The sequence below is a fragment of the Bombus terrestris genome, chromosome 3 (assembly GCF_910591885.1).
Source record: "Bombus terrestris chromosome 3, iyBomTerr1.2, whole genome shotgun sequence".
In the NCBI taxonomy this organism is placed as follows: Eukaryota; Metazoa; Arthropoda; class Insecta; order Hymenoptera; family Apidae; genus Bombus; species Bombus terrestris.
In genome coordinates, this window is record NC_063271.1 from 6242892 (window position 1) to 6260654 (window position 17763).

The 17763-nt window shown below is 32.6% G+C and overlaps 5 protein-coding genes across 14 annotated transcripts in view; 3 read left to right on the forward strand and 2 right to left on the reverse strand.

Moving 5' to 3' along the window:
* Window positions 1-2979, forward strand: part of LOC100647412 (aquaporin AQPAn.G) — a 36658-nt gene extending 33679 nt beyond the window's left edge. For all 3 annotated transcript variants that reach the window (XM_003394117.4, XM_012320537.3, XM_003394116.4), the window contains one exon: window positions 1593-2979. In XM_003394117.4, coding sequence (XP_003394165.1) covers window positions 1593-1991 — 399 coding nt within the window. In that variant the 3' untranslated portion in view covers window positions 1992-2979. The remainder of the gene's footprint in view (window positions 1-1592) is intronic.
* Window positions 2980-3117: 138 nt separating this feature from the next.
* Window positions 3118-6939, forward strand: LOC100647290 (SET and MYND domain-containing protein 4). The gene is made up of 7 exons (XM_003394115.4): window positions 3118-3890; window positions 4228-4756; window positions 5101-5423; window positions 5591-5799; window positions 5921-6045; window positions 6174-6383; window positions 6472-6939. Exons 1-7 carry the CDS (start codon window positions 3578-3580, stop codon window positions 6791-6793), a joined length of 2031 nt encoding a protein of 676 aa, XP_003394163.2. The 5' UTR covers window positions 3118-3577; the 3' UTR covers window positions 6794-6939.
* Window positions 6940-7004: 65 nt separating this feature from the next.
* LOC100647607 (RNA-binding protein 1) lies at window positions 7005-12560 on the reverse strand. 7 transcript variants are annotated; one of them, XR_007223320.1, is made up of 8 exons: window positions 12405-12560; window positions 11486-11699; window positions 11226-11315; window positions 10621-10668; window positions 10438-10485; window positions 9158-9333; window positions 7986-8072; window positions 7005-7608 (listed from the first exon to the last, which is right to left on the reverse strand). XR_007223320.1 is itself a non-coding variant. In XM_003394118.4 (7 exons), the coding sequence occupies exons 2-7, from the start codon at window positions 11692-11694 to the stop codon at window positions 7605-7607; spliced, it is 486 nt and encodes a 161-aa protein (XP_003394166.1). In that variant the 5' UTR covers window positions 11695-11699; window positions 12405-12560; the 3' UTR covers window positions 7005-7604. The 7 variants fall into 7 exon arrangements, 4 of the variants coding, with proteins under 4 accessions (XP_003394166.1, XP_012175925.1, XP_048260020.1 ...); XR_007223321.1 differs by lacking the exon at window positions 10621-10668; XM_003394118.4 differs by lacking the exon at window positions 9158-9333.
* A 450-nt stretch (window positions 12561-13010) lies between these two features.
* Window positions 13011-14551, reverse strand: LOC100647177 (mediator of RNA polymerase II transcription subunit 18). Of its 2 annotated transcripts, XM_048404061.1 has the most exons (3): window positions 14530-14551; window positions 13666-14007; window positions 13011-13593 (listed from the first exon to the last, which is right to left on the reverse strand). In XM_048404061.1, exons 2-3 carry the CDS (start codon window positions 13866-13868, stop codon window positions 13146-13148), a joined length of 651 nt encoding a protein of 216 aa, XP_048260018.1. In that variant the 5' UTR covers window positions 13869-14007; window positions 14530-14551; the 3' UTR covers window positions 13011-13145. The 2 variants fall into 2 exon arrangements, with proteins under 2 accessions (XP_048260018.1, XP_003394162.1); XM_003394114.4 differs by lacking the exon at window positions 14530-14551 and having other exon boundaries at window positions 13666-14079.
* Window position 14552: 1 nt separating this feature from the next.
* On the forward strand, window positions 14553-17697 carry LOC100647058 (translocation protein SEC62). The gene is made up of 5 exons (XM_012320533.3): window positions 14553-14703; window positions 15273-15719; window positions 16119-16466; window positions 16536-16639; window positions 16733-17697. The coding sequence occupies exons 1-5, from the start codon at window positions 14668-14670 to the stop codon at window positions 16902-16904; spliced, it is 1107 nt and encodes a 368-aa protein (XP_012175923.3). The 5' UTR covers window positions 14553-14667; the 3' UTR covers window positions 16905-17697.
* The last annotated feature ends 66 nt before the right edge of the window (window positions 17698-17763 follow it).

Sequence of the window (17763 nt, forward strand, 5' to 3'; positions counted from 1 at the left end):
AATTCACAAAAGTTCATAAAAGAACGACTTTGGATTTTTTATTCAACCGATGACCAATAATTATTACTAATTAGCACTTTTACCGTTGATTGAATTCTCATTAACAGTAATATTATAGCCTACCAAATAATTCTTTGATCTTTATTTTTTAAACCTGTTTTTAAGTTGCACGTGTGTATATCGTAAATGTAGATACAGCCTGAGAACTGTTTTTTTTATCCTGGATAATTATCCAACAAAGCTTTTTAGTCGCCTGATTTTGATTAAAACGTCGTTTTAATTTAAAGGTCAAGGTTTTATCATTTGTTTGCCGACATTCGTTACATCAGAAAATAACGACTCAGAGAAATTACAGGTATGCATTATGCCTGATCCATTCGTGACAGTTAATTCATATAGACATGCATAGTGGTCAATTTCGATGATTAGCCTTTGTTGCTATATATTTCACAATTCATAGATCTATATCTCACGATTCGCAATACAGTATTCGATTACTTTTCAAAACGTAATACATTAAAATATTAAGTATGAGAAAAGAAACAAATTCATTGACAGATCTTTCAAAATAAATGTACAACAATTTTATCGATATTATACTTTCCCCTGTATTTTTTGCATACTTTTGTTCTTTAAATAATGGCCAACGTTCTTTCTTTAAACTAGAATAAAGCATAATTGTTACGACGTGCTTATATCTGCAATACTGTCGCATTAAATTACATAATGCAATGTGATAGCCATTAAGCCCACAATTACAGTTGCTGGACTATATGTAGTTGTCGAAAACCAGAACCCATTGAAAGAACCGCGGCTATAATTATCCAATAAAAACTGTACAATTGAGGAACGGACATAGTTACCTTTTTCGGCTTTGACATAATGTCCCATGCTAACAGTACTAATTGACGTGGTTGAAACAGCATCGAATCGTTCTTTTAACTGATCGCCGATCGTCATTTTAGTATATCCCATAACGAAACAAAACTCGCGAAAGATCGCGATAAGTCGACAAGCTGTTCGCGAAATATCCACTGGAATTTCTAAAAGCAAACTTGTAATATCTATATTTATGTAAATTAAATATAATAAATTTATATTCGTATTCGAAGTATATTTATAGAATTATCCAAGACGATTGAAATGGTTCAAAATATTATTGCTGATGATACCTTAAAAATGATTCATAGATTATAGATTACAAATAGATAGGTTTATAGATAAATAGGACCTCCACCTGCAGTAAGTAAAGAGTAAAATAAAGACACAACTTAATTTAATATTTTTTACGTCATAACATTCCTCCATACTGCTCGCATTACTAGTCTAGCGAATATATATGCAATTTCATATTTCTGTGGGGATGATTTAAAAAATAGAAACCAAGTATGAGTATTTTACTCATAAATGCATCAAAATCAAAATCCACGGTCTATAGTCTACGCATTACGCGTCATTAGCCTAGACACTCGTTGCTGTCGCCCATTCTCTTACAACATTCATCCGTATGCCATATACAGTACATATTATGATATATTCGTAGTATTATAGTATACAGTACATATTGTAATACCTTCAACCATTATTTGCAGCTATTGATCCCTGTTGAAGCGGCAAATAACGGCTTAGGAGCGACAAATTTGGGCTTACTGGTCAACCAAATGCAAGGCATCTTCATGGAAGCGATCGTTACATTCCTGCTACTTCTGGTTATCCATGCAGTAACAGATCCCAAGAGAACCGACACAAAAGGATGGGCGCCTTTGGCGATCGGGTTGACCATCACCGTGGCTCACATGGCTGCTGTACCTGTAACAGGAAGTAGCATGAACCCGGCTAGGTCGTTAGGTCCTGCGATCGTCCTTGGTAAATGGGACGATCTGTGGATCTATTGGGTCGGACCGATCCTCGGAGCCTGTATCGCTGGTGCCTTGTACAAATTGGCGTTCAGACATAAAACGATGGACGATGATGCTTCTTACGACTTCTAACAACAGAGTCGAACGTAAATATCGCTTACGATGTGGACCTGTTCCCTGTAAACAAAAGGAACAAGTCAAAAATCATGTTGATATCTGCTGAATGTAAATTTACTGCATTTGACGTATTAAAAAAAAAAGTTTAAATGGTGCTTTTCGCAAAAAAGAAGGAAAAAAGAAATAGGAGAAGGTATCGTTCGGTTTAATTGATATCCGAAATTGACGATAAGGTATTTTTGCAAAACAAAACACGACTGATCGAATAGTTTAAACTGAGAAAGAAATGGACGTTCTGTTTATAGTCTGAGTAATCTTTTAACAAGTATTTAGTACAATTAGATGTTTAGTAAACTAAATCCTTGCATTGTTTTAGATACTACTTATAATTGACGAGACAGGGTATATTTATACGTTTCAGTTTTTTGCATTTCGATCGTTGGAGGAAGGATCAAGGAACAAGTCAATTAAAATTCAACGAAATTAAACGATGTAAACGCAAATCATTATGCAATACATCTGACCGCGTTTGCCGTTAATTTTTTCTTATGTACTTCGCATGCAATGATCTATGAGAGATATACAAAGGAGAAACTTAAACAACATCTTGTTTAGAGTAGACTTTGTTATTGTTAATAGTATAATTAATGAAGTATATCTGTTTAATATTTATCATATTTTTAATGACGATAAGAGAAAAGAATTAATACGCTCTAAATGTTCTAGGTACATAATCTGTATTTATCCGAATAATTTATGAAATGTATTTAACTTTAATCGATAATTTTAATAGTAACTTATCAAATTTATTATGGATACATATATGTATCATATTATGGACGCTATACAATTTCGCTCGATAGATTTTCATCTTATCACAACAAAGATATCCATGTACATGTCGTATCGATATATTTTCTACCCCATTTAGGTTTTGTACATATTGTACTTGCATTTACTTGTAAGATTTCGCATATAAATACATGGTTCATATTGCACACTATGCTTGTATAAAGTATTTATTTAAACAATTCTTTCATCGGCAGCCTGAACAATTTGTATCTAATAAAATTCCAAACATGCTCTATGCAAGTAGTACAACTCTTAATTAATGGCTCCGCTTTAAACACTAATCTCAACAAGTTCATATCAAAGGACTCGCTTTCTAAAACAATTTAATTACACGTTAATTGCGCATGCTCCCATCGAGCTTCCTCGTTGTATCGCATACATCTACGACTCGAAGCAGCAGAAATAGCACGTACCGAAATAGACGAACGTGGTTTTTGGATGCTTGGGTGATGCCAGTAAGTCCCAGCATCGTCGACCGGCAACGTGTCATTCGATCGCGAATTACCAACTGAAAAAGCAATCGAGATCATTCACTCGGATCAAACGGACCATCGAACGAAACGAAAGATTTCTTTAAATTTATAATTGGTAATTAGTCCGTCCTCTAAAAAACGGTACGGTAAACCATGAAAAGAAGTTGCGGCAAGTGTTACAGTGAACGCACATGAATCGAACGCTATCTATATACGTACGTGAAACACATTAAAGTATTTTGTGCAACAGAAGGTTAATTGGAAGCATAGAAAAAAATGTTAGGGGAGGACGATAGTGGAGTCAGTGATTACTTCCGGTCAAATTTCCTGGCGCTCCAAAATGCGGTTACCCCGCAGGATATGAAAAAATTCATAGCCCTGAATGAAAATTCGGAAAGGATCCGTTTCCTACTGCGTTATCCAGTGATTTATAATCTGCCTGTGCGAGTTACTGAAGAGGGGGAATTGCTGAAGAACAGCGAGAAAGCTCTGAAACTTAAGGATATCGGTAACAAGTATTTTGGACGTGGTGAATTTATTAAAGCGCTAGGATCTTATTCGAACGCGGTTCTGCTAGCACCTAGGAAAGGTAATTGATGATCGTTGATACTATCGCTGCTATTCATCTGATGTTGTTGAAACGTTAACATTCTACGCGTCGTTTCGGTAAAATTGATCGTTTCACAATCTCTACGTAAGCTACTCTGTCAACGCGCCCAGTTCATCGCACACCGATTTTATAACAATGTTAGAATTATGTCGATGCGTTTTAAATTTAACTTAACTTGATCTTCGCCTCAACTTCGATAATCGCGCGATACCAGGCAGCGAAAGTCTCGAATCTTTGGTATAATCGTAAATTCGATGTGAACTTACTTACTTTGCTTTAAAAACTACGATCGAATCAATTGCGAATTGTTCCTCAGACTTAGGCGTTATATTGGCGAATCGTTCGGCAACGCTTTACCACCTAGAAGAGTACAGTTACGGTCTAACAGACGCGGAAGAAGCTTTACGCGTCGGATATCCACATGAGTTACATTATAAAATTCAAGAAAGACGGGCTAGATGTTTGCTCGGATTAAAAAGACACGACGAGGCTGTGCTAGCATTCAGGAACACTTTGCAAGCATTAGACACTGCGAAACTATCATTGGACAAGAAACAGAAGCTCGAGGCAGACATTAGACTTATGCTTGCTGTGATAGACAAGGGTAATCGGCTGGCACAGAAGACGTCGAAAGTTCCTCAGAAAGAAGAGATTAGGGAGCCTAAAAAGACGACTCTAAAGATCGAGGACTGCAATCCTCTGTATCCTTCCTGCAGCAAAGCGGTTGAAATTAAGGATGAAGGTGGTAACATTGGTAGACACGCCGTTGCTACTAAAGACATCGAACCTGGCGAAACGCTAGTGATAGAAAGGCCACATTGTGCAGTCTTGTTGGCCGAATACAGGTGCGGTTAACTGAATAAAAACCTCGAAAAGAGTCCAAGCACGTTCAGCACGTTTCGAGAAACATTGAAAAAACTAGCACGTTTTAAATTTCATAAGTTTCAAATACCTAACGTGCTTCTTGTATTCAACGTTGATTTGCCTTCTGACCATACGTCTGCAAGCTGTGTGTCTTAAAACGGTCGACAGGAATTGTAGAACAATGTTTAACTATTAATTCAACTTTGACCAAAATGTGCCTCAGATCCTTATTCGAGATTTCCATTCAGTTGTCAAATGACTTGTTCAGAAACAGCGCGGGAAATTATACTTGATTAACATTATGACTCGTATAATTTCATTGCAGACTCACCAATTGTCATCATTGTTTCAAGAAAATATTCGTACCGATACCAACTAGTTGTGACACGTGCAACTTCGTGGCTTACTGTAGTATTCCCTGCAGAAACAAGGATGCCGAGATTCATAAAAACGAATGCATGATACTACCCAGTTTATGGTTCTCGGAAACTTCTGTAAATTGTTTCTTAGCTTTAAAGGCAATCGTTCAGAAACCCTTCGAAGAATTATTGGCGCTCAAAGATAAGCTTAAGGCTACGAAGGGGAGATTCGAGACTTCGACACAGCGACCTCGTCGACACGATGACTTCGAAGCTATCTATGGATTAAGTAATCAATTGATCAATTGTTACAGTCGTACAAAAATGGGAAAAGAACGCCTTTTGATGGAATAAATCTAATATCATGATGTTTTTAGTATACTAAATACGTTTACTAATAGATATTCGTTGAGAAAAATATATGCACAATATCCATTTATGTTTCTCATTGTACAGTAACTCACGAGGATGAAAGAACATCGGAAGATCTTTTCCACAGAACTTATATAGCTATTTGGCTATTGAGACTTTTGAAACGAAGCCCTTACTTTCCCGAATGGGTTAAAACCCCAGATTCAGCGGAAGCGACACCCTCCGATGGTGAATTATACATAGGCAGTTTAATTTTACATAATTTAATGTTAATACAATTTAACGCTCATGAAGTAAGTCGTGTTATTTCTTTTTCCTTTCTTGTTTTTCAATAAAACTAGTATCAAGTATAGAATCGAAAGTTTGATATATTTGTGCGTTGTTTGCATTTATACATTTACATTTCATTCTCAGATATCGGAATTAGCTGTACCAAAGGGTAGCAATATTTTAGCAAAAGCTAAAAGTAAATTTATTGGTGGGGGTGTTTACTCGACAGTTTCACTATTTAATCATTCGTGCAATCCTGGTATCATCAGGTAAATAGAAACCTATGATTGCGAATTGTAATATAAATGAAATTCATAATGACAATCGTTCATAATTTAATTACTAGGATAGTAATTATGAAATAGTATATCGTAAATAATCATCACTGGCTACATAGGTATTTTATCGGTACCACTATGGTTGTACGAGCAATTCGCACTATTCCAGCAGGAGAGGAAATCTCCGAAAACTACGGCCCAATTTTTACAACTACTCCCGAAGCTGAACGGAAACGGAAACTAAGAGTACAATACTGGTTCGATTGCAACTGTGAAGCATGTACAGCACATTGGCCTACTTTGGAAGAAATCGATCCAACGATTCTAAGGTATTCTTTATTTTGATACGATTATTTCAAATCTTGAATCTTTTGTGGCTCGAAATTAAAGGCATGAAATATTTCAATCTTCTTTCAGATTCAAATGCGAGACTGGTAAAGAATGTGGAAACGTTCTACCTATAAAAGCAGACACAAACGAGTTCATGATCAGATGTTCCAAATGTGGCAAGAATACTAATATTTTCAAAGGTTTAAAAGCGTTACAAGACACAGATGCCATTTTTAGAACTGCTTCCAGAAATCTCGAGGAAGGGAAGCACCAAGAAGCATTAAAATCTTATTTAGAAATTTTAAAACTTCTAGATGAAACCCTTGCTTTACCCATAAGAGACTATCATCTTTGTCAACAAGGTGTTCGATTATGCATGCTTCCTTTAGGAAACGTTTCTTATATTTAAGAATTCACTGCGTCAATGAAATCAATAATTTAACAAAGATAATGTAACCAAGTATAATAATTTCAATATATATGTGATAATTTCTTTTTTAACTGAATATTTAATGGAATAAGAAGTATGAAATATACGACTCCGATGTACTATTACTTTGATACTTTATTACTTTCTATTAATGAACATCAAACTGCTATTTGCAATAGGAAAGCCAAAATAATTATACCATACATTTTTATTTTAGTCTTAAATTCGTAAGAGTACAAAATAATTAATACAACATAAAACGGCCGTTCCTTCTATTTCTTCATGAACTTCTTCACATGAAAAACGTCCCACTGTTATGCTTATCGTTATAATTGTCCTTAATTGCAACCGAATTCTTTCTGTCTCACTCGTACACTTTGAAGCAATGAGTACGTTCCGTAAGAGATTTACCGTACTCGATAGCTTACATCACAAATAATTTTGTTGCGTGTAAAATACCTTTGTTACGTAATGTGTATGCGTTTGTGAAAATGTGTCGTGCATGTGAAACCGACTACGCACGCCTGGGTACATGTGCCTAATTAAGATTTACGCATAACGCACGTTTACGTTTTATGCGTGTACAACGTGTTAACAACTTAAATGTTAAACATTATGTACGTGGATTATTCCATATCACTTATGAATGTCTTTAAATCGTATTATCATTGCTTCGACAGAATATGTACGCGTGGTAACGATTATCTTTTTTATGTACATATAAAATCGGTTTTCTTTATCTTCCATCCGGCACATTTAGTCGATCCGTTCTCTCAAACACTTTTAGCACCTAACTGTAAGTAAATAGAAAAAACATTTAGAAAATATACACTTGATCCTCGATATAAATTCACTACATCGCTTTTTTGCACTGGAAACCGGGAATTTCATTGTAAAGAGAATAGAACAGGCGAATTCTTGCAACACGATTGTTTCAGAATGCTATCGCAGATTAACTCTGAAGACGAAAACTAAAACTTTGTTTAATTAAGAAGTACTGGGAATGCTATAAATTCATGAGTTTCTTTCATCTTTCTTCCACGTTGAACAGTAGAAAAACACATACGATGACAATTTTCTTTATATTGCAAGTGCAAGATTCGATCTCTGCTTCTTTTCTATACATATAGTTTTTCTGGTTTGTTTTTTTAATTTGTGGTAATATTAATACCGTCTGTCACGGGAATCCGAACGAGAACGGCGGTCTCGGCTACGGCTACGGCTCAGTGATCTCCTGCGAGGACTACGGGATCTTGACCTAAAATATTAAAAAAGCATTTTATACCACTTTTATTAAAGTTTGGAAAACAATTTATTAATACACGGCGTTCTATTTTGTCTCAAGTTTTGTGTCATTATCATTAAGATGGTATTAACTTTCTGAGATATATGTCACCTAAGATCGCATCTAAATCACGCTCTATATTCCTCCAAAATATTATAATATAAAATTAAACGTAGTTATATTAAATGATGTATGAGACGAAACAGAACGTCGTGCGTTGAACACATAGGTACGAAAATGATCGCAAGGCAACCGTAATAGAATTAGGACTGGCTAATTCCTATTTGCCTAAGGGGTGATAAAACTAGTTAGACACAATAATTAATACAAAATGACATCTCACCAATAATGAGAAACCAATAAACGAAAGTAGGATTAATTTAGTTAAAATAAATTTATACAACTGTTACAGATATATATGTAAATATATATCTTGATAAATACATATTATGTAACAGGCGGCAGTTCCCTGGTCCAATGTCTACCAACATATCACTAAAATAATTAAAAAGAAATATTAACCAGTGTCTTCTATTCCGTTTGCTAAAAATCTGTTGAATAAACATAATTAATTAATAGAAACTGTCATTGGACTGCAGAGAACATGACACCATCAATTAGACAAAAAAAAGAAAAAAAAAGATAAAAAATCTTTGAAAATCGGTGAAATACCAGACAACTGTGAACATGTAGTGGTGGTTGGTGGTGGTGGTACTTGGTTGGGTGGTGGTGGGATGGTGTGTAGGTGGTGATCATTTTGCTTTGCTCAGTCGAAGAGAAGTGGCGGTCGCGTTGTCGGCTAAGTTTAACGTGATGGTTGACGAGTAGTAGTAGTAGCAGTAGTAGTAGTAGTAGTAGTAGAAGTTGGGACGGACGGACGGACTGACGCGCCGAGATTTTGACAGAAGTATTCGTTCATATCGCGTCGGCTGTTCGATGGATTCACGATGCTCCTAGCCGCTAGAGGTTGAGGTAGCCCGAAGAAGTCTTTTTGAAGGGGAACAGACGGACTGACGGACAGCATCGGACTGTCAACTGACGGACGACTTGGCTCCTACCGGTGACTGGTGGTGACTGATGGTGACTGGTTGGGAAGTTAGTGGGCAGGCAGGCTTTTTTTTTGTTCAGTTTTGATTGCTAGACTTTTTTTCACGGTGGCTGTAGTAGTAGTAGTAGCAGTAGTAGTAGTAGTGGCGGGGAGACGAGCAGAGCTAGGAGCTGACGCTGGTAGAATCTGCAAACGTCAGTTTTAGCAATATAACCATCAAAGTTATCATACTCCTGGCCACTATTGGTATACACGACTTTTTTCCTTAATCCAAATTCACAAAATTGCACATGTATCACTCGTCAGTGATATTTTCATTACGATTATCCTAGACTGCCCACTCTAATGCGTACAAAAGACTCTACTTGCAACTGATCTGATTAAATTTATATGATGGATGTATCAAATTATCCTTTATATAATTATCGCAACGCATGGTGCAGTATGCTAAGAAACCGTATTTTAAAAAAATAATAAAATTCGACTTTGTACAACTAATACACCAAAAGTAATAAGAATTAAAAACTGCGTCAATGCGTGTACGATAAATAAATGTGATCAAAATACGAAGTGCATGAGATATTTGCACATTAGTGAATTTTAATATCAAAATCTTTTACTATATAACGAACTATTTAATTAAATTGGATGTGTAACTTCTACTTAATTTGGTACCTGAATACATAACAAAATTTTCCAAATAAAATGATCAACTGCGATTGCTTATTACATAATTTCTATGCATTGTTAAAATCATAGTTTCAAATACCAAATAACTTAATTCCAAGCATTTGCAAAATAAAATTTATAAGATACTATAATAAGACCACAATAAGCACTAGAAACAAATTGTTTTAAACTGGTAAAATTAACACCAGACACCGCTATGATTTACTTTTATCTGCCACCGGTGCTTCTCTTTATGCACCAAACTAGCATCGTAATTGCCAACTAATTCTGAATCTCAAATTTTCGATTATCTTAGTTCAATTTTATAAGTTATTTCTTCGTCCTCAGCCTATCTATTCTTTTAGTCCTGTCCTCTCCAACTTATGCCAATCAATTAACAATATTTGACCGCCGATCGTGACAATTGCGCAATTCTCAGTGTTCAATACATTTCGATCAGAATTATTCTATGTTTTATATGATATATTGTGATTCTGCGTGCAAAATTGCGATGATCACAATACAAGCGGTACTTGTAAATACCTACTTGCAATTTGTAGATTGGCTGTTCTTGGTAAGGCCCTGAAAATTTGATAAAATTATGAAACATAAGGGAATTACCTAGAATATCGGCTTATCGGCGATCTGCGTGGGCTTCTTGACCAGGACCTAAAAAAAATTAAGAAAAACTGTTGTATGTTTCAGACTGCTCATATGTTGCCAATCGCCATGTTTCGCTTTGATTTCTTTCTTTTGTCTACTCGCACCTGAAAATTGCGGTTAACAGGGCTAGGAAAATCTTACCTTGGATAACGACCCAGTGATCTCCTTCGAGGACTGCAAGATCTGGACCTATAAGTTTGTCAAAAAGATATATGGTATGTGAATCCTGTTGTTTGCTAAGCATATTCACAAGGAGATTACAATGGGAAAAAATGAGCTATATATGAGATCGCTACCTCTGCCATAACTAAAAATTTACCCTAGCATCTCCCGTTTAGGTTTCCCATGCAATGTATTTGGTTGCTCTTCGGCTAACCTCGTAAATTTTCATATTTTATATAAAAATATTTTATGATACTCAAAGAAACTTTTTCTTCAATTATTATTTCAATGTATCAAATCTTTAATTTGCAATTTGCATAAGAGTACTAGCCAGAAGAGCGATAATATCAAATAAATATAGTATATAATATATTCTATCTGCATTCCTATATAAAATAAAAAAAAAAAAAAAAACAATTTACATCCTTTGTGCATAAATAAATTCACCGAAACCCGTGCATCATTTCTTGACATTCTTATTTGATAACTGCACTGTAATACCTACTTGGTGAGACACTTAGCCATCTGCAGCAGCTCAAATGTTGCTGTAAAACATGGATATTCAATATTTTAAGATTTCTTACCTGGAATATCTTGGACCTGATCTCCTTCCACCTCCACGTCTACTTCTTCCTGAGGACATTTCTACTCTCACTCTGGTCCCACAACAGCGTCTACAAAATAATAAAAAATACAAAACGATTTTTATTATTAAAATTTATAAAACTGTTATTACATATTAATTAATTATATATACATAATATGTATATATATACAATATACAACAATATACAATAATATGTGTGTGTGTATATAAATATAATAATTACTACATAATACTTACGTTCCATCTAACCCTCTAACTGCATCTTCTGCATCTCGTGGGTCTTCAAATTCCACAAATGCAAAACCAGGTGGTTTCCTTGCAACCCATACATTTCTAAGTGGGCCATATTTACTGAATGCGCTTTCTATTTCATGTTTACTAGCACTGTTCCCTAAATTACCAACGTAAACCTTACATGAAGGATCCCATTCACGATAACGTGACATTGTGTCTATAAAGAACAAATTTTCTTTTATTAATAACAAAATAAATTTCAAATTATCAACATAAGTTTTGATTAATGAATCAATAGTTTAAGTACGTATGTTTTGAAAATTGAAGTGTTTCATATAAATAGGTAGTATCCTTGATAGACCTATTATCGAATTCAATAACCTATGGCCTACGGCCTATGAGAATAAATCGACACCCACTGTCAGTTTACCTATACTAAAAAAATATCGACCGGTGACGAAAATAATACTGCTGTATACAGTATTTACAGCTAAAAAGCGGTATCCATTTTGCATGTGCCGGCTTCATAATCAAGTTAATCTTATATAATAACCTCAATAATCTACAATCGAGTCAGTCACAAAACTTAGTCGATTATACTGAAAAGGGAAAGTCGGTATACCGCCATGTTGTGCTCTCAATTTACTGCAGTAACGAGGGCTAATTATTTCGGAATTTATTCAGGAATGTAGATCTCGTATGTTATTTGAAATATTATTGCTATATACAAATATTATTTTGTTTTTGATTTTATTTGCATAAATGTATAAATATTACAAAATAATTTTAGGATTTGTCGGAACAAAAACTGACGCCATGGAATTTTTGAAGTAATTTCCTTATTTTCGCGTAATATTTTCAAAACGAAGTACAAATAAACAAATGTATATCTATTTTCGATAAAATATTATATTTTACTTACTTAAATGTATACGTTGGTTCGGTAGATTTCGTAGTCTCGTAACACACAACCTTCCGCTCGTACTGTACAAGTAGAAATGCCCACAAAATGGTGGCGTATGTAGCGTTAATCTTCTTCCGTGGCCTCCTTTCTAAGATGGCATTGGCGTATATTGCTTTCTACTTCCTAGTCAAATGAAAGTTTATTTCTACTTTAGCATCACGTATTAATATTTAATGATTATGTTTTTTAAATGTTTACTATCCTGTACTTAAAAAATATTAATTTGTTTGAGTAATATTTAGATTGTTAATACAAATCTAAAATATTTATCCTTATTTTAATTATAGATTACTTGTAAATATTATGCAATAAAATGAATACATTAAACAATAACATACATTTATAACCAAAGAAAGCTTTTAATTATTTATTAAAAAAAATGACAGTGTTATATAATTTTTCATGAAAATCGATAAATACTCTGTATTGATTTACTTCATATAAACAATAGAATATCTATGTACTCATATAATGTGCATGTTCTTCTCGTATCATATGTATATATGTTACTCCATAATAATTAAATTTATGGTATAGGTCACACGTAAAATATAAGAATAATAATTTAATTATAGAAAATATAACAATTTTTATTTCTTGTATAGTTGTAATTATAAAAAATTTCCTTATATATACAGTTTTATAGAAAGACTTACACAAATATAATTTGAAATTTAATACTGGTTTATAATTTTTATATTAATGAACAAATCTTTTGTAGTCAATTTTTTCAAGTTGTACCAAGGGTTTCAATTGCTCTGCAAAAATTCTCATATCTTCAGCTATTGCATCTTGGCCACTAGGTGCTAAAACACTCAATTCCACTAGATAACTTTGAGATATTGCTTCCATACTTTCAGGTATTTTTCCTTGTTGTCCCATCTTAAATATTTTGGAGACTGTAACCTTCATTCTACCCTTACGAAACATATAACCACGTGCAATATATTCAAAATCTAGCCTACATCCAAGTTCTGTTAAAAAGTCAACAACAGTACTACTAGTTGCTATATCTAAGCTACTTCTAACGATTGTAGGTCTTGATTTGTCACCCAATTCAGGTTGACCGATATAACGTAATTGCCATGGCATATCTTGATAATCTAATGCTCTTCTTACACGTAAAAGTAATGGTTGTTCAGCTCCTCTAAAATATAAAGCATTAAGTAGTGACGTAGATTCATAAATAAAGTAATATTTGTAAAATTATTTTATATACCTGATGCTAAAACACATTTCATGATCATTAAATGTTTCTGGTCCAGTATCTACATTATCACATAAACCACGTAATCTATGAAGCAATACTTCCACAGCACTGTCTAACACAGATCCTTGCAATAAATATTCTTGATTTGGAATAATATTAGATCTAATTGCAGCTGTTAAATTATCCATTGCTGTACTTATTGGTGCACTCATTTTTAAGGTTAGAAACTTTTCTTGGAAATAAATCTCTCTTTGCAGAATAGAAAAGTGTTTGACAGATGTTCACTTTTATATATTAATGTAAAACTTTAATGCTTATTACTCTTATTAGTAATAATTCTCAATATATAATCTAGAACATATAATGCAATTGCAAATATTGCATGTAACAGCTGATCATAAAATATTCAATTCATAAACAGCTAACTTCACATAGAATTATAGAGGTATAGAAATAGGAAAAACAGTTTTATTTTTTAGAAATACATGTATGCTGTTATATGTATGTTAATAATCTGTATTTAACTCATTCATGTTTTCCACTTCTATCATTATTTTACTAATAAAACTCATCGTTTTGAAATATTTGTAATAATCTGAATTTTTCCATCATTAATTTAATATTACATATATGTGTATATATTTTTGTACACGAATATGTATCAAAAGGCTAAGAACAAGAAATGTAAATTATTCAAATTTTTATTAAGGACAAAATGCGTCCATAATTTATAAACAGGTGTATTGAAGTAAAATTATAAAATACATAAAAATTATTAAACATCATAAAATATAATATGAAATACTGATAACCATAGCATTTTTACAATTAGAAGAAATTAGGTTACTAATGTATTTAAAAAACTAGTTATACCGTTTTCTTAAAACAAACAATATGCGTACATATTTAAATAGCCGGCTACTACAGTTAGCATGTTACGCAGAAGCACATGCCACGTTTGTTGATGGGTAGATAAAGTTTAGCACGCAAGCGCAAAACGGAATTTACAACATGGCGGAACGTAGGAAAAGCAAGAAGCGCAAGGATGTAAGCATCACATATGGCTACAATTATTACAATATTATTTAACAGTACATATAAATTGTGGTGTTTATTTGGTGACTGAAAGTATAGTATTTCGTTTGATGTTAAATTCATTTTATTTTATCAGTTCAAACCACGTGACAATATGGATAAGTGTTGTAACATAATCCAACGGATGACGTAGCAAACAAATCATTTTCATTCTATTTAAAATTCGTGAATTACCTTTAATTATATGATTCAATTACTCCTTAATAAACTACTTTATTTCGTTCTCCGTGGAAACTTATTATTTACGTTATGGGGTTTCTTTACATAGACGTTCGAAAATCGTTTTAACTGTATTCCGGTATATACGAGTTACCATCTGTATCGTCTAAACTTTGACTGTCCTGTTTTTTTGTACGGTATAAAGAATTACAATTGAATTTAATGTTTTGCACAAAAAAAAATAAGACATTTTTAATTTATAATAATGAAATCTATATCTAGTTCTATAATTTATATGTATTTAATGGAATATTTACAAAGTATTATGGAAATGTAAAAAATTAAGCTTTAATTTTTTGTAGCAAGAAACATCGAGCGTAGATAATGAAGTTGCCCCTGTAAAACCATCTAAGGAAGAATATGCAGTGGCCAAATGGATCCGTAACAATGTACCATCGAAAAAAACAAAATTTGATAGAAATCACAATGTTGAATATTTTACTGGCACTCGTGCAGTTGATGCTTTATTGGAAAATTCACCATGGAGTAAAACTAAATTTGAGACACGTGAACAGGTTACAGAATTTCTAGATTTGATGTTAAGACATAAATTCTTTCATCGAGCAAAAAAGGTAGTAATCTCTGAAGAAGAACTATATAAAATACGTGGAATAAAGAAAAAGGTAAAAGAAAACAAAAAAGAAAAAAGATCTACTGAAAAAGAAAAGGAAGAGGCTAAAGAAAATAAAGATGCAACAGGTGAAAAAGATAATGAAAATAAAACTGAAGAAAAGAAGAAAAAGCCAAAGGTAAATTTTAGACAAAAGTGATAGTTTATTTATTTAGTGATATACTCAATTTTTTTATAGACAAGTTATTATTAATTATCCTTTCAGTACTATGAATTCATATATGAGTTTAAGAAGTAGAATCAATCTATATATATGAATTTGTGTATATATCTTATTTCAATGTTATTATTTGCTTTATTTTATGTTATTTTATTTCACTGAGTATTTTATAGCATAGTATCAAAATAATTTCAAGTACATTCTTTAAAAGATAAATACTTGATTCAATCAAAATGCTATCAGATTAAATGTTTAATGAACAGTGCATATACATTATCAAGAATCCTAGTGCTGAAAGGAATAAATGTTAAAAGATACAGAAAAGTAAGTAATTTAAAAAATTATTAATTAATGTAGGTACGTTTGGAAATGCATATGGAACAATATTTTGTTGACTGCAATGATGCATATGTCTGGATATATGAAACAGTTCCTATATACTACTGGTTCTTTGGAGGCCTTGTAGTTTTAGGTGCAGTTGGTGTTTGTCTCTTCCCATTGTGGCCATTAACAATCCGTCATGGTGTATATTATATAAGTGTTGCAGCTGCTGGATTCCTTGTAATCATTTTGGCATTAGCAATTATTAGATTAATTGTATTTTGCCTTTTATGGGTTCCAACACTTGGCAAATGCCATCTTTGGCTTTTGCCTAATTTAACTGCAGATGTCGGATTCTTTGCTTCATTCTGGCCACTTTATCAAGTATTTATCAGCTTTTAATTTTATATTATCTAACAAATGCAATGAATGCATGTATAAATATATTTTCAGTATGAATATTATGACTCCACATCTGAAAGTGACAAAAAAGTTAGTAAAAAAAAGAAAAAGAAAGAAAAGGACTCTGATACTGAAGAGACACCATCAACACAATTGTAAGTAGAAATTTATTATAATATAAAAATATCAGACATACAAGACTTTTATTATTATGAATACGTTGTACTTATTTTACATTTCCTTTATAGAGAGAAAAAATCTAGTATTAAAGAATTATCTAAAGAATATACTCAAATTGAAGAAATTTTATCTAGCGAAGAAAACAAGTTTCCTCCATCTGAATTAGGAGAAGGAGAAGAGGGTAGTGAAGGTTCCGAAAGTGAAAAGTCTAACACAGGTCGAGATTTTGTGATGATCTAAGATAGGAATTGGCAATAAATAGCTTTTATTTATCTTTAATAATTATCACAATAATCAATAATTGAATCTTGTCAATTTTGACTAAATCGTATACAGGTTCATACATAAGGATTTATGTATAATTATTAATTTTTGAAGATATGTACGATTTATTTTGTAAAAAAAAATCTAATTTTGAATATCATTCAAAGCAAAAATGAAGATACAGTACATATATTAATAGAAATACGGTATACAAATTTAGCAAACTCAATCCATTTATTGCTTATATTAATACGTATCTTTGCATTGCATTTAGAATATTACAGCCAATTGAACAAGGAAATCCCATCTGTATTTTACATAAAGAAAATTTTTGTAAAAATATCAATCTTGAAATTTCAGTTAAATATGTATTTTTATTTTAATTATTATTAATAATCATTTATTGAAGTGTGTAAATTTCACTTACAAGAATTTTTACTAAAACGTACAATTACGTTGATGTGGGTGTCCAAAGCTTTCCTGAATCGATTAGAAATCGTTTTTGATATTTTATATCGCAAAGCAATAATAGTGAATTTTAAATTTCAGTAATACAACTTTCTCAGGTTTCAAAACTGTACAGTGCTTGATAAATAGAATCTCCAAGAACAAGACTATAAATTTATTTCAATCAATTATTCACTCTGCCAGTGAGTTTGTTTTTGGCAGAGCCACGACCTGATCTTTCACAGATCTCGTACAACAAATTGTAATTTGTATTTTTATGTAAAAATTCCAATGATAATAATTATTACTATTATTACTATAACGATTATTATATTATTATTACAAAATAATCATCTTGATCATTGTAGATGCGCGAATCGTGACTCTA